Below are 14998 nucleotides of genomic sequence, written 5' to 3' on the forward strand. Positions count from 1 at the left end.
TTGTTCATATTTACTATCACACTTAGGCCTGCTCGTCTTCGGATTTGCTGTGTATTGCTCTGCCTTCCCAAGAAATGTATTAGTATGCCAACTTACTTCTGTACCTTCGGCATGTCATGATTTAGAGTCACGGATCTGATGCTGATTGCACTCGCTTGTGTCTGTGTCCACGGCCAGCCCCTTAACACCAAGTGTTCTGTTTCACGTTCGTTTGGAGGATAGTCTCTTAATATCTCTGGGGATATGGGTTGGTCAGCTAATTTGCTAACATTCAAGGGTTATGAGCTCAGCATTCCCATAACCTTTTAGTATTTTAGTCCAGAAAAATTTCTGACTCTGACCAGGGAATTAACTAGAGCATCTTACCAGAATAATCCAGAAGCAATAAAAGAAGCAGTTCCCGCAAAGGGCACATAGACATGTTCAAAAGGAACGTTAACACTAGCGGGGTAGTGTGACTGCATAGTGGGAATGCGGGAGGCAGAAACGAAGGGCCACAAACGGGCTTGGAACAGCTGTAGATTCCTTTCTGCAAGGCTCAGGAGTGTTCACCATAATGCAGATTAGCATGTATTTGAAAAGATATTTTCAACAGCTCTTGTCATTAAGTTAACATTCTTTTTCGTTCTTTTGAAAATTCAACTCCTATTTCCTTATTTTCTGCTTTGACACAGAAATCCCCTGCAAAGAAGCTGAGCCATGCAATTAGTAAATCCTTGGGGTGTGTACCCACCAGAGAACCCCCGCATCCTGTTTTTCCTGAGCAACCAGAGAAACCACTTGACCTTGCAAATATAGTGTAAGTATATACCTGGAGTCAGATGTGCATTATACTGAAATGGATACCTTACTGAATTCTTTTGGGTCAGAACTGGATCAGCTAACATGAATGTTTAACCTTGTGTTTTTTACTTTACTTTTGGGGATCTTAATACTTCAGGCTTTCAGCACCTTAAATCACCATAATATCTACATGGAAACCTAGCTCCTGAGCCCTGAAGCCTAAGTAATACAGGAGTCTCCATCAGAAAATTAACACATTACGTGTAATTATTATACTGGGTTTAACAAGGGTACCTTTGTTATTTGTGTTCTTTTCAGCAGTAAGGATCTTTTCTCTGCAACAATTAATGACCACTGAGATTTTAAAGTTAATTTAGACAACATGAAAATGAAAATCAACCTCATTTGTTCTTTTCCTATTGAGAGAAAATTGGAAAACACAGACTGTACAGGGACCAGTTTCATGGAAGACCATTTTTCCACGGGACGAGGTGGAGGGTGGAGTGGGCATGGTTTTGAAATGATTCATGTGCATTATATTTATTGTGAACTTTATTATTACTGCATTGTGATACATAATGGAATAATTACACAGCTCCCAATCATTCGGAGTCAGTGGGAGCCCTGATCTTACTTTCCTGCACTCAGATCCCTCACACGCACAGTTCACAGAGGGTTTGTGCTCCTATGAGAATCTAATACTGCTGCTGACCTGGCAGGAGGGAGCTCAGGATGTAAGGCAAGTGATGGGGAGAGGCTGTAAATACAGATGAAGCTTTGTTGGCTCACCTGCCACGCAGCCCGGTTCCTCACAGGCCACGGACCAGAACGAGTCCTAATGGATACCTCCATAGCGCTAAATAATGTATTCAGAGCACCATTTCTTGGCTTATCCTTTTTGGACATGTTGAATTCCTTCCGTGGTATAGAGGACCAACCTCATTTATAGCTCTGCACATCAACCCGTCCCAGCTTTTCATTATTCTATCACCATTTAAAAAATTATTTACCTCTGTAATCTTGAATGTAGTTCTTAAACTTCTATTTCTTATAACTTCTTTTGACTTCCCCTATGTAACTTCTGTCCCCTTCTCCCTTCTTTTGCCTCCTAACTTCTGTCATCTCTGCCATTACTTTTAATTGTCAAAGCTGGTAATGGTTCTGTTCTCCTGTGATCATGACTGAGTCTTCTGAGATTTATTAAGGGCTCAGTCTAAAAGTTGAAAACCTAATAACAGCATTTTTAGTTAATTCCATTCGTGACTGAGTGGAGCTGTGTGCTGTCACCCTGGGTACCGTTGTGTTTAGTCCAATGTCAGGGTCCCTGTGCCATTGCTGTCGTTGGAGCTCAGTGGGATCCTCTTTCTTACCACGGATTGCTCAAAAGTGTGCCTGTTGGCTTTATAGCTGGACTGACTTTCTTGTACTGTTTTTGCAGTGGTTTTTCCTTCAGTGTTCCATTGTTTTCTTCTTCCTGGGGAAAATAAATACACTTTTCTCCCACTGTGTTTCATAGTGGATTTTACCTATTGTGTGTAATCCATTGTTTGATTAAATTTCTTAGCCTTTTCTCTTTTAGGTTAGTGTTTTTTATTTGAATTAAAAAAAGAATCTTGCCTGCTCCAACACTGTAGTGATTTTTTTTCTCTGTTTTTAAGTTTTAAAGATGTCCCTTTTATATATATCTTTAATTCATCTGGAACAGATTTTTAGTGTGTAGTGTGATGTAGAATATCCAATTCTCTTTCTCTCTTTGCATTTGAATAACTTGTCTCAAGGCCATTTGTTGGATAATCTATCATTTCCCCACATAACTACAAGGCCATCATTGTCATAAATGAAGTTTCCAAATACGTACGTCTGATTTCTGGGCTCTTTATTCTGTTCCTTTGGTCGAAATGTCTATCACTATGCCAATATCATGCTATCTTAATTACTGTAAGGGATTAAGTCATCTTCTTTTTTAGGGATGTCTTGTCTATTCTTTGCCCTTTGCTCTTTCATATAAATTTGAGAATCAGCTTATTGAGTCCCTCATAAAATTTTGATCAGAGATTTATTGACTCTAAAGATCAAATTTGGGAGAACAGACATCTTTACAATATTGTCTTCCCATTCCATGAATGCATTATGTCTTCCCACTTATTTGAATATTCTTTTGTGCCATTTAGTAAAGCTGTATAATTTTTCCTCAGAAGGTCTTGTATATGTTTAATTCTCGGGTACTTTGCATTTGTTGTTGCTGTTGCAAATGGTGCCTTTTTTTCCTACAGTTATTTTGAGATATAATTTAGATGCAATAAAATGCTCCCACTTTAAGTGTACAATTCAATGGTTTTTGGCAAATGTGTACAGTCGTGCACATGGTATCTTTTTTGAATTATGTTTCTTAACAGTCTGTTGCTGGTATCTGGCAACGTACATTGCTTTTGTATTTTAATCCACTAGAGAGTCATCTTGCATAACTTGCTTGTAATTCTAGCAATTTGTACTCAGATTCTTTTGGATTTTTCTATAAATAATTATATCACCTGCAAATAATGATTGCTTTTTTTCTTCCCTCTCATTCTTTATACTTTCAAATATAAACATACTTTTTTCTTTTCGTTTTATTGCGCTGGCTAGTTCCTCCAGTGCAATGTTGTATAGAAGTGGTTTGATAGGCATTCTTGCATTATTAGTAATACCAAAGCTAGTGCTTTCAGCATTCACTTTAGTATGTTCTTTGATGTAGGTTTTTTGTAGAGCTGTTTATCAGATAAAAGAGGTTCCCTTTTATTCCTGTTTTGCTAAGAGTGCTTTCTTTTTGTCATGAATGATGTCAAATTTTATCAAAGACTTTCTGCATTAATATGATAGCCTGAGTTTCTTTATTCTATTAATATAGTGAATTACATTAATTTTTTTTTGAATTGCATGAATTTTTTGAAAGAACCCTACGTTCCTGGATTAAACATAAGTTGACCCTCCTTTTAATACTCTGCTAGATTTCACTTACTAATATTTTGTTTAGATTTTTTTTCTATGTTTATGAGTTAAGTTGTCCTGTTATTTCTCTTGATTTTTTTGGTTTTGTTTTTAGGATAAAATTTGGTCAGTTTGTTATCTTAGAAAGTCGAGGAGCATTCTCTTTTTTTATTTTTTTGGAAGAGCTTGTTTAAGATTGGAATTATTTGCTCCTGGTTTTTGGTAAAACTTACCAGTGAAGCTTTCTGGGCTTAAACCCTTCTTTGTGGAAAGATTTTTTAACTGTTAATTCCACTTTAAAAAGCAGTTATAAGACTATTTTCATTTTGTATTCCTTTACAAGTCATTTTGGAACATTTTATAGCTGTAGGGATTTGTCAATTCCATCTAAATTTTTAAAGTTATTGTCACAAAGCTTATAATATTTTATCAGTGATATTTGTGCTAATATCTTTTTCATCCCTACTCTCACATTTTTTTTTTTTTCTTGAAAAATCTTGCCATAGGTTTGTCCAATCTGGTAGGCTTCCAGAAGACCACCTTTTGGTTTTTATTATTCTTTTGTTATATGTATTACATTTAATTTTTTCATTTATTTCTTATCTTTATTATTTCTTTTGTTAAAGCTTGTTTGGGTTTATTTTGCTTCTCTTTTCCTAACTTATTTTAAGATATAGTTCGCTTACTCCTGGGCTTCCCTGGTGGCTCAGATGGTAAAGAATCTGCCTGCAGTGCAGGAGACCCAGGTTCCATCCCTCTTTCAGGAAGATCCCCTGGAGACAGGAATGGCTACCCACTCCAGTTTTCTTGCCTGGAGAATTCCAAGGGCAGAGAAGCCTGGTAGGCTACAGGTCATAGGGTCGTAATGAGTCGGATACGACTGAGTGACTAACACACTAGCTTACTCATTTCAAGTCCCCCCCCTCCCGCAATGTAAGCATTTAAGACTATACATTTCTCTGAACACTCCCTGAGTAATGTCCAAATTTTGTTATGTAATTTTTTATTATTTAGTTATAAATATTTTCTAAGTTGTTAGGATTTCTTCTTTGAGAAGTATAATGAATGTCTTAATTTCCAAATATATGAGGGTTTTCTAGTTGCCTTTTTGTTATTAATTTCTAATTTAATTTCATTTTGGTCTGAAAAATCTTTATTATTCAGTTCTGTCAAATTGTTGAGACATGCTTATTTAGTATAAGATCAAATTTTTATTATGTTCCAAGTTATATGTATGTATATGTCCCCTCTTTCTCAGATTTCCCTCCCTGCAGGTCACTGCAGAGCTCAAATCATCCCATCCCCTGTGAATAGCAATTCTTGCTGCTTGCTGAAATTTAAATTTTCCATTCATTTAGCAGATTTATTGAGGACCTTCCAGGTACTATGCAAGGTGCAAGCGGTAGTCACACAGTACTTTCCTTATATACAAATCAGTTTGAATGACAGTGAGGAAACCAGTTTTATAACATGCAGTGTTTCTAGCTGGCTTCCTGAGGAAAGAGTTACAAGTATACATAACTCAAAAGATGAGAAAGCTGTGAGGGGTGGGCTGCTATACATTTAGAATTGTGATCAGGAAAAGGAAAAGGTTGCTGTTTTGCATGAAGGCAAGCCACTCCGGTATTCTTGCCTGGAGAATCCCATGGACGGAGGAGCCTGGGGGGGCTACAGTCCACGGGGTCGCAAAGAGTCAGACACAACTGAGCGACTTCACTCGAGGATGAGGGTAGCTCCTGCATTTAAAAGCTTAAAGTCAGTAAAATATTTATTTGGATAAGATCATGATTATTTTAATCATTGTTTTACTGTATTAATTTAGAAGAGTCCTGTTTTGGACGAAGAATAAGATCATTGTCTTGCACTTCAGGAGTCTTTACACATTGTAGGTATTATTTTCAGTTAGATTGTTTATATATGTTTTACTCCTAATCAGTCATCCTGGTTTGAATGAATGCTGCCTTCCAAGGGGGTTGAGAGTTGGGAATAGGATCTAAGGGACTGGATGACCAGTATACTCCAAGTAGATTCACACTTTATAGTTATTGCTTACATAGCATGCTTATTTGCTCATAATTTTTGAAAGAGAGGGGGCATGTTAGAATGCATGTATCTCTATTTCTCCTTCTCAGAGTAGAAAATAAAGTGTCTTACTGAAGTTTTAGTTTAATGGTCAGATTTTTTTCTGTATGTTTTCTGGCTTTCATTTTATATTTAAAATTAATGTTCTCACTTCAAAATTTTAAAAATACCTGTTAATAAATTTCTTATTTCTGTATTTTTTTCCTTCTTTGATGTTGCTGCCATGAGATATTTTGCTAGGAATTTAAGTTTATTTTTTTCAAAACAGAGAGCCATTTGTTCCACCCCTATTATTTTCCTGTTGACTCTGTTGCAATTTTAATTGTGCCTTCCTTTTGACAATTGATACTCACCTTGAAATCTCTGAGAAATAAAATTTGTATAAATCACACATTAGTCCTAATATATACAGTAATTCTCTAACAGGATGTCTTTCCCTTATGGCCTGTCTTCATCTTGTTGGTAGGTTAAGAAAGGGTTTTGTGAAGAGTAACATTTCCAGTGAAGCCTGAAAGATAAATAGAGATTAGGTACATGGAAGGCAAAGGGAGGAGCATTTCCAGCAGAGGGGGGGCAGGAGAACAGCAAGCAAGAGGAAGGCTACAGAGGCAGGCAAAGGCCCCCTGAGACTTGGGACGTTACCCCAGATTGAAGGGTTTTGTTTTTTCATGGACCAGCTGAGAGATGATGCTGGTTTGGATAGTCATGGTGGTAATGGAGATGCAGAAAAGTTTGTAAACATTAAAAAAAAAACAACTTAGGTTTTACCATTAAATGCCGAGAAATAAAATGAAAACTCCAGTGGAAATTTGGAACAGAAATTGAGATTAAGTTTATTTTAATGTTAATTGCATATGTTTCATTGTTGGCATAGGAGAGAGATTCTCAGAAGATCACAAATTTGAGATTCAAGATTGGATATTTATTGAGCACCCACTGTTCTGAGCTCTTTGTTCACCTCTTTCACGTACTTTTCTTCATTTAACCCTCATAGCAGCCTTTGCACTGCATATGGCATTAACCTGTTACATATAAGTAAACAGAATCAAGGAGGTTGTGTGACCTGCCCGAGATCACACAACGGCAAAGTGCTGGAGTTGGGACCAAAGTCTGGGGCTCTCAAACTCCTTGCCTACTCTTCTTTCCTAGTTTTCTAACATGCTGACCCAGTAAGAAATTGTTACTGTAGAAACATGGTAATCCAACCAGTGTTTGAACCCCGTGGTTAGGTTTAGAATCAAGAAAGAACATTGAGTAGCTGTAACTTGGTTGCTTGGAAAATAGGAGGGAGGCAGTGTAATGAAGGAAAACTAGACTAAAACTCAAGAGACATCAATTTACTTTTCTGTAAAGTGGTGATAATACAACTCATCTTAATTATCTCAGGATATTGTTTAAGGATAATGTGTCTGAAAGTGCTTCTAAGAGGTTAGTATGCTGTAAATACTATATTCTAAACTTTCAGAATAAAGTAGGTCCTGTCATAAAAATGTACATTCCACAAAGACTGGAGCAGTCTTCTTTGTTCTTCACTGAGTTCTCAGTGCCTAAAATAGTGCCTGGAACATGGTAGGTGTTTAAAATGCATTGAATTATTGAGTGACACTAAACATCTACACCTTGCCCCTTATGTTTTTCCTTCAGTAAATAGCATAGGTCACATACCTGCAGTTCCCAAGACTTCCACTAGATGTCAGGCTTATTTCCTCAGTGGGGCCATTGTATTTCTTTTCTGGCGAGTTGAGAATATTAAGTAAACAAGATTTTTCAAATAAATCTCAAACAATTTATTTATCATTAGCGCGGTAGCAAGTTTCCTTCTAAGTCTTTGAGAGAAATTAGTTGTTTCTTTTGGTCAGAACATTTTTGTGAAACTTCTAGTCCTTGATGTCTCTGATAAACTTCGTGCTAGCCTAATTCAAGCAGTTGGCTGATGCTTAGCATCTAATTATCTAACCACATAATTCTTATATCTAATTTCTTTAATTAGTAGTTCATCACCATTACATTTGAGTTTGTGGTTATTTGTTTCTGAGAGAAAGCAAAACTTCTGATGTTGGCTTGGTAGGTTTGTTCCTCTAAATTCCAGCAGGGAAGGGCAGGACTGGTGTCCCACTGGATAACCTGTGACTAATCTATTGTCTTAAACCAGCAGTCGGCAGACTACAGCCCACAGGCTAAATCTAGCCTGTCATCTGTTTTTGTATGGCCCATGTTTTTTTAAGAATTAAAAAAAATTTTTTTTGAATGAATAGTTGAAGAGAAATAAAAAGAAGAATATTTTGTGAAAGTTATATGAAATTCAAATTTCAGAGTCCATAAATAAACTTTTATTGGGACACAGCCATGCTAATTAATTTTGTTGTTGTTGTTTAGTTGTTAAATCATGTCCAACTCTTTTCAACCCCATGAACTGTATGTAGCCTGCCAGCCTGCTCTGTCCATACGTTTCCCAAGCAAGAATACTGGAGTGGGTTGCCATTTCCTTCTCCAAGGGATCCTCCTGACCCAGGGGTCGAACCCACGTCTCCTGCGCCTTCTGGATTGGCAGGCGGATTCTTTACCACTGAGCCACCAGGGAAGCCCACTGATTCATTTACGAATTGTCTATGGCTGCTTCCAGCCTACAGTGGCAAAATCGAGTCTCTGTGACTGAAATCGTATGACCCTCAAAGCCTAAAAATACCTTTTATCTGGCTCTGCACAGAAAAAATTGCCAACTGCTACTCTTAAAGAAGTTGATAAAAACTGCAAATTCAGGGCAGTTTGTGCTTCTCGTTTTTCTTTTTTTCTGCAGGCTCATTATATTCTTTGGTTTGATGGTCCAGGTTTTTTTTCCCACCCAAGTGTAAAGGTTAATTTGGTAACGTCTTCTGTTAAAGCATTTGGATAGTTTGTTACCTAGAAACCAGTCTACCTTTTTACTGTTTCTTGCTATCTATATATATAAATATGTAGCATGTTTGAACAGCTAAACCAACCAGTTTTCTCCACACCCTTTATCAAAACAGAATTAACCTAGACAATTAAAAAAACTGCTAGATTTTAATTAAAATAACACTTTAATATGGCTCTTAATTGTCCTATTTTAACCCCTCTTCTGTTTAATACTGACTTAATCTATATATATGAGCATTCAGTTCAGTTCAGTCCAGTCGCTCAGTCATGTCCAACTCTTTGCAACCCCATGAATCACAGCACACCAGGCCTCCCTGTCCATCACCAACTCCCAGAGTTCACTCAGACTCACGTCCATCGAGTCAGTGATGCCATCCAGCCATCTCATCCTCTGTTGTCCCCTTCTCCTCCTGCCCCCAATCCCTCCCAGCATCAGAGTCTTTTCCAATGAGTCAACTCTTCGCATGAGGTGGCCAAAGTACTGGAGTTTCAGCTTTAGCATCATTCCTTCCAAAGAAATCCCAGGGCTAATCTCCTTCAGAATGGACTGGTTGGATCTCCTTCAGAATGGACTGGTTGGATCTCCTTGCAGTCCAAGGGACTCTCAAGAGTCTTCTCCAACACCACAGTTCAAAAGCATCAATTCTTCGGCGCTCAGCCTTCTTCACAGTCCAACTCTCACATCCATACATGACCTTGATTTAATCAAGCCTGTCCCCTCTGTTGTTTTTCTATACATAGTTTATTCTTATATTGAATCTATACTTGTATTCATATACAGGTCATAGCTTATTTTTTTGTTGTCATTTTTTTTTTCTTTGAAGTTTAGACAATTATGCATCAAACATCTGGTGCTTTCAGTGTTTGCAAACTTTTTAGTATAATGTGAAAGTTCTGCCAGTTTTGTTCTTATTCATAATGACTTTAAGTAGATTAGTAGAAATTCACCAGACCAGGGATAATGTAAGACTATCTGTAACCCTATGAAAAAAACAAGTCTAACTTCTTATTTATGTTGTTTAGTTTTAAGCACATATTTCTGACACTTCTTTTACAATGATGGATGAATTTGGAATTGAAATGACTTATGTGACAGGAGTGCTTCTGGCTAACTGTCCTGTGCCGAACCAAATGCTTCAGTCTTTGCAACTTTTTTTATGAGCCAAATTTCGTTTTTTTCAATGAGAGTTATTAACTGCCTTTGCTATATTCCAAAATAAGTTATAGAATTTATGATATTGATAAGTGATCTGGATTGAAATCACTTTCTTCCACAAGTATTTGCTGAATGTGAATTATGAGTGGGGCTCTGTGCTTGGTGCTGGGGAGAGTCTTATTTGGAGAAACTGGCAAGAGGTTGCTTTATAGATTCTTAGGTGAATCTGATGTTCTGGTCACTTGAAAGGAATATCATCAGATCATTCTGGGTATCTTGGTCTCCTGAGGCTGAACCTATTTGGAAGGTTTTAATTTTGAGCTGTTTCCAACATGCAAGTCTTATACTTTGGCTCTTAGATCATAGTTCATCTGGTATTAATTCTATCTTGCATTTTGCTGTAATGATTTGGAAAAAAATCTAGGCATGGTGATGTAATCTGCTCATAAGTGGGCCATCAGACACCTAAAATTTCAGGTCTATCTAATTTGACCTTTTCAGAAAAGAAAAAGCTGGTTTTTATTCTATTTAGATAGCCTAGAATGTGAAGGCTCTTATGGTTCTCAGGTCACAGCTCATCTGACACTAATTCTGTCTTGCATTTTGCTGGGATGAATTTGAAAGCCACGCAGCTGAGGAACACCAGATTCTCAGCCCCTTGAGCTTCGCTCAGTTCTGGTTTTGGCGTTGTCTGTTTGGCTCCATTTCAGGCTAAACGTCCCAGAGTATCCTTCTCTTCTGGGCTTTGGGTCGCTGGCCCTGGAAGTGTCTCTCTCCAGAGAAGAAAGAGGGAGCACAGAGAGCACTGGTACCGAGGGTCACGTGTCATGTAAGATAGTCCCGGAAATAAGATAAAGTGTTTGCCTGAGCCTCAGTGTGTGTGTGTTTTGGGGATGGAAGGTCTTGCATATACTCACAAACCCACACATGTGAGTATATATATGTGTACTTCCTGTGTGTGTGTGATAGACAGGGATGGTCACATGAACAGCAAATGTGGTGATTGATTATGATGCAGTAAGGAGAAATAGCTTTATTTAATACAGCAATACTCAAGGTTTAATCCTACGAGAATAATCACTTATAAGTGGTTGGGACTTTGACCTGCTCAGTGTCACCCATCCCTTGGGATTTTTCTCACTCTGTTTACCACTGTACTGCCATAAAATCCTCTGTTTTTAAACTCTAACATTGCCCAAGCACAATCCATCAGTTTTCTTTTTTTCATTATGGTAAAATATAGGTAACATAAAATTTACCATCTTAACCGCTTTTCAATGCACAGCTCAGTAGTGTTAACTATATTTATATTATTGTGAAGCAGATCTCCAGAACTTTCTCAACTTGCAAATCTGAAACAACATATCCATTAAACATCAACTCCTCTTTTATCAAGAGCCTCTGGATTCTGTGAATTTGAGTACCTTAGATATCTGGATACCTCATAGAATTAGAATCTTATTTGCCTTGGTGTGACTGTCTTATTTCACATAGCATGATGTCCTCATGGTTCATCCATGTTGTAACATGTGTCAGGATTTCCTTCCTTTTTAAGGCTGAATAATGTCCCATTGTGTGTAAATATCAAATTTTGTTTGTTCATTCCTTTGCCAACAGATATTTGGGTTTCTTCTACCTTTTGGCTGTTCTGATTAATGCTGTGAAGATGGGTGTATAAATATGTCTTTGAGACCCTGCTTTCAGTTCTTTGGGTTATATATCCAGAGGTGGGATTGCCAGATGATGTGGTAATTCTGTGTTTAATTTTTGAGGAACCTCTTCATACTATTTTCCACAGTAGTTGTACCATTTTACAATCCCATGAACAAAGTATGAGGGTTCCAATTTCTCCACATCCTTATCCATACTTCTTATTTTTTGGGTAGTTTTTTTTTTTTTTTTTAAAGTTAGCCTATGGATGGAGGAGCCTGGTAGGCTGCAGTCCATGGGGTCGCTAAGAGTCAGACACGACTGAGCGACTTCACTTTAACTTTTCACTTTCATGCATTGGAGAAGGCAATGGCAACCCACTACAGTGTTCTTGCCTGGAGAATCCCAGGGACGGGGGAGCCTGGTGGGTTGCCGTCTATGGGGTTGCACAGAGTTGGACACGACTGAAGCGACTTAGCAGCAGCAGCAGCAGCAGCAGCAGCAGCAGCAGCAATGGGTATGAGGTAATAGAATATTGTGGTTTTGAATTGTTTTTTTTTTTAACAATTTTATTGAGGTATAATTTACATGTCATGAAAGTCACCCACTGTGACAGTTAAATGATTTTCAGTAAATGGATATAGTTTTGCACCCATCACCACCATCCAGTTTTAGAACATTTTCATGATCTGAAAAAGTTTCCTTACACTTGTTTGTAGTCAATCCCAGCTGCCACCTGTAGCCCCAAGGTAGCCACTGATATACTTCCTGTTTATACAGTTTTGCCTTTTCTAGAAATTTTATATGAACAGAATCATATGTGATTTTCTGTCTCTTGTTTCTTTCACTTAACATAATATTTTTGAGGCTTATCAATATTGTAGCAAGTATCAGTGTGTATACATTTTCAGTATAAACTGAAATATTCCATTATATTATGAATGTACCATGTTCATTTATCCTTTCACCTGCTGATGGATGCTTGGCTCATTTACAGTTTTTGACTCTCATGAATAATCCTGCTCTGAACATCTGTGTCTTTGTGTGGACATGTTTTCATATGTCTCTTGGGTAGGTACCTAGGAGTAGAATTGCTGGGTCATACAGGGTAAGCATATGTTTAACATTTTAAGAAACTGCTGAACTGTTTTTGAAAGTGACTGTACCTGTTACAGTCCCACCAGCATATCTGAGAGCTCCAGTGTCTCCACAGTCTTACCAGTGCACTGGGTAGATTGTCAATCTTTTGAATTTATAGCCATCCTAGGCAGTGAGTTGTGGTACCTTATTGTGGTTTTAATTTGCATTTCCCCAATGACTAAAGATGTTGAACACCTTTTCATATACTAATAAACCGTTCATATATTTTCTTTCTATAATTATCTATTTATATCTTTCACCATTTAAAAAGATGATTTAAATAATCTTTTTTTAGGGTAGTTTTAGATTTACAGAAGTGTAGCTAAGATAGGACAAGTTCGCATATACCCTGGGCACAGTTCCTGTTAGCATTTTACAAATGAACCAATATTGATATTATTATTATTAATTGAATTCCATGCTTTATTGGGATTTCATTAGTCTTTTTTTTCCTAATGACCTTTTTCTGTTCCAGGTTTCCATCCAGGGTACCATTACATTTATTCCCCATGCCTCCTTAGGCTCCTCTGGTCTGTGACAGTTTCTCTCACTCATTTAATAACTGGTTGGTTGTTATCTTCTTAGGAGTTTCAGAGTTCCTTGGAGAAGGAAATGGCAACCCACTCCAGTACTCTTGCCAGGAAAATTCCATGGATGGAGGAGCCTGGGAGGCTACAGTCCATGGGATCGCAAAGAGTCGGACACGACTGAGCAACTTTACTGGCACTGCTGCTGCTGCTAAGTCGCTTCAGTTGTGTCCGACTCTGTGCAGCCCCATAGATGGCAGCCCACCAGGCTCCCCCGTCCCTGGGATTCTCCAGGCAAGAATTCACTGTCCCCAGCAAATAAGTGTATCTTGAATTAAAATAAATAAATAAATAACCAGAGTTCCTTATATATACTGGACACAAGTTCTCTGTCAGATATATAATCTGCAGGTAATTTTTTCCAGTCTGTCTTATCTTTTCATTTCCTTAACAATCTTTAGAAAAGCAAACATTTTCATTTTAAGGGAAGCCACTTTATCATTTTTTTTCTTTATGGATTATTCTTCTGTCATATCTAAGAAACCTTTGCCTAACCCAGGAACACAATGATTTTCTCATATGTTTTCATCTAGAAGTTTTGTAGTTTCAGTTCAGTTCAGTTTAGTCACTCAGTCGTGTCCAACTCCTTGCGACCCCATGAATCGCAGCACGCCAGGCCTCCCTGTCCATCACCAACTCCCAGAGTCCACTCAAACTCATGTCCATCGAGTCGGTGATGCCATCTCATCCTCTGTCGTCCCCTTCTCCTCCTGACCCCAATCCCTCCCAGCATCAGGGTCTTTTCCAATGAGTCAACTCTTCGCATGAGGTGCCAAAGTATTGGAGTTTCAGCTTTAGCATCAGTCCTTCCAGTGAACACCCAGGACTGATCTCCTTTAGGATGGACTGGTTGGATCTCCTTGCAGTCCAAGGGACTGTCAAGAGTCTTCTCCAACACCACAGTTCAAAAGCATCAGTTCTTTGGCGCTCAGCTTTCTTCACCGTCCAACTCTCACATCCATACATGACCACTGGAAAAACCATAGTCTTGACCAGACGGACCTTTGTTGGCAAAGTTATGTCTTTGCTTTTTAATATGCTACCTAGGTTGGTCATAACTTTCCTTCCAAGGAGTAAGCATCTTTTAATTTCATGGCTGCAGTCCCCATCTGCAGTGATTTTGGAGCCCCCAAAAATAAAGTCAGCCACTGTTTCCACTGTTTCCCCATCTATTTCCCATGAAGTGATGGGACCAGATGCCATATCTTAGTTTTCTGAATGTTGAGCTTTAAGCCAACAACCCTACATTTCAGTCTTTAATCCATTTTTGTGTTAATTTTGAAATAATTTTTGTGTATGATTTAAGGTAAATCCCGTTTTTGCATGTGAACTTAATTATCATTTAATTAGGTAATTATATGAGTGCTATTTGTGGAAAGGCTGTCCTTTGCATCTTTGTCAAAATCAGTTCATTCTAAATTTAAGGATTTATTTCTAGACCCTCAGTTCTATTTCATTATATCTGTTTTTATGCCAGTACTACTTGATCTTGAATGCTATAACTTAATAGTGAGTTTTGATTTAGGATAGTGTAAATTGTCCTCTTTTTCAAAATTATTTTGGCAATTGTTCAGTTCAGTCGCTCAGTCATGTCCGACTCTTTGCGACCCTGTGAATCACAGCACACCAGGCCTCCCTGTCCATCACCAACTCCTGGCATCCACTCAAACTCAGGTCCATCGAGTCGGTGATTCCATCCAGCCATCTGCTCCTCTGTCTTCCCGTTCTCCTCCTG

At 38.0% G+C, this 14998-nt stretch overlaps 1 protein-coding gene across 14 annotated transcripts in view; it reads left to right on the plus strand.

Annotated features, from left to right (window-relative positions):
- The window catches only part of DTNB (dystrobrevin beta), a 241726-nt gene that overhangs the window by 123430 nt on the left and 103298 nt on the right, over positions 1-14998 (plus strand). For all 14 annotated transcript variants that reach the window (XM_027555895.1, XM_027555906.1, XM_027555893.1 and 11 more), the window contains exon 9: positions 675-799. In XM_027555895.1, coding sequence (XP_027411696.1) covers positions 675-799 — 125 coding nt within the window. The remainder of the gene's footprint in view (positions 1-674; positions 800-14998) is intronic.

This window comes from Bos indicus x Bos taurus, chromosome 11 (genome assembly GCF_003369695.1).
Source record: "Bos indicus x Bos taurus breed Angus x Brahman F1 hybrid chromosome 11, Bos_hybrid_MaternalHap_v2.0, whole genome shotgun sequence".
Taxonomy (NCBI): domain Eukaryota; kingdom Metazoa; phylum Chordata; class Mammalia; order Artiodactyla; family Bovidae; genus Bos; species Bos indicus x Bos taurus.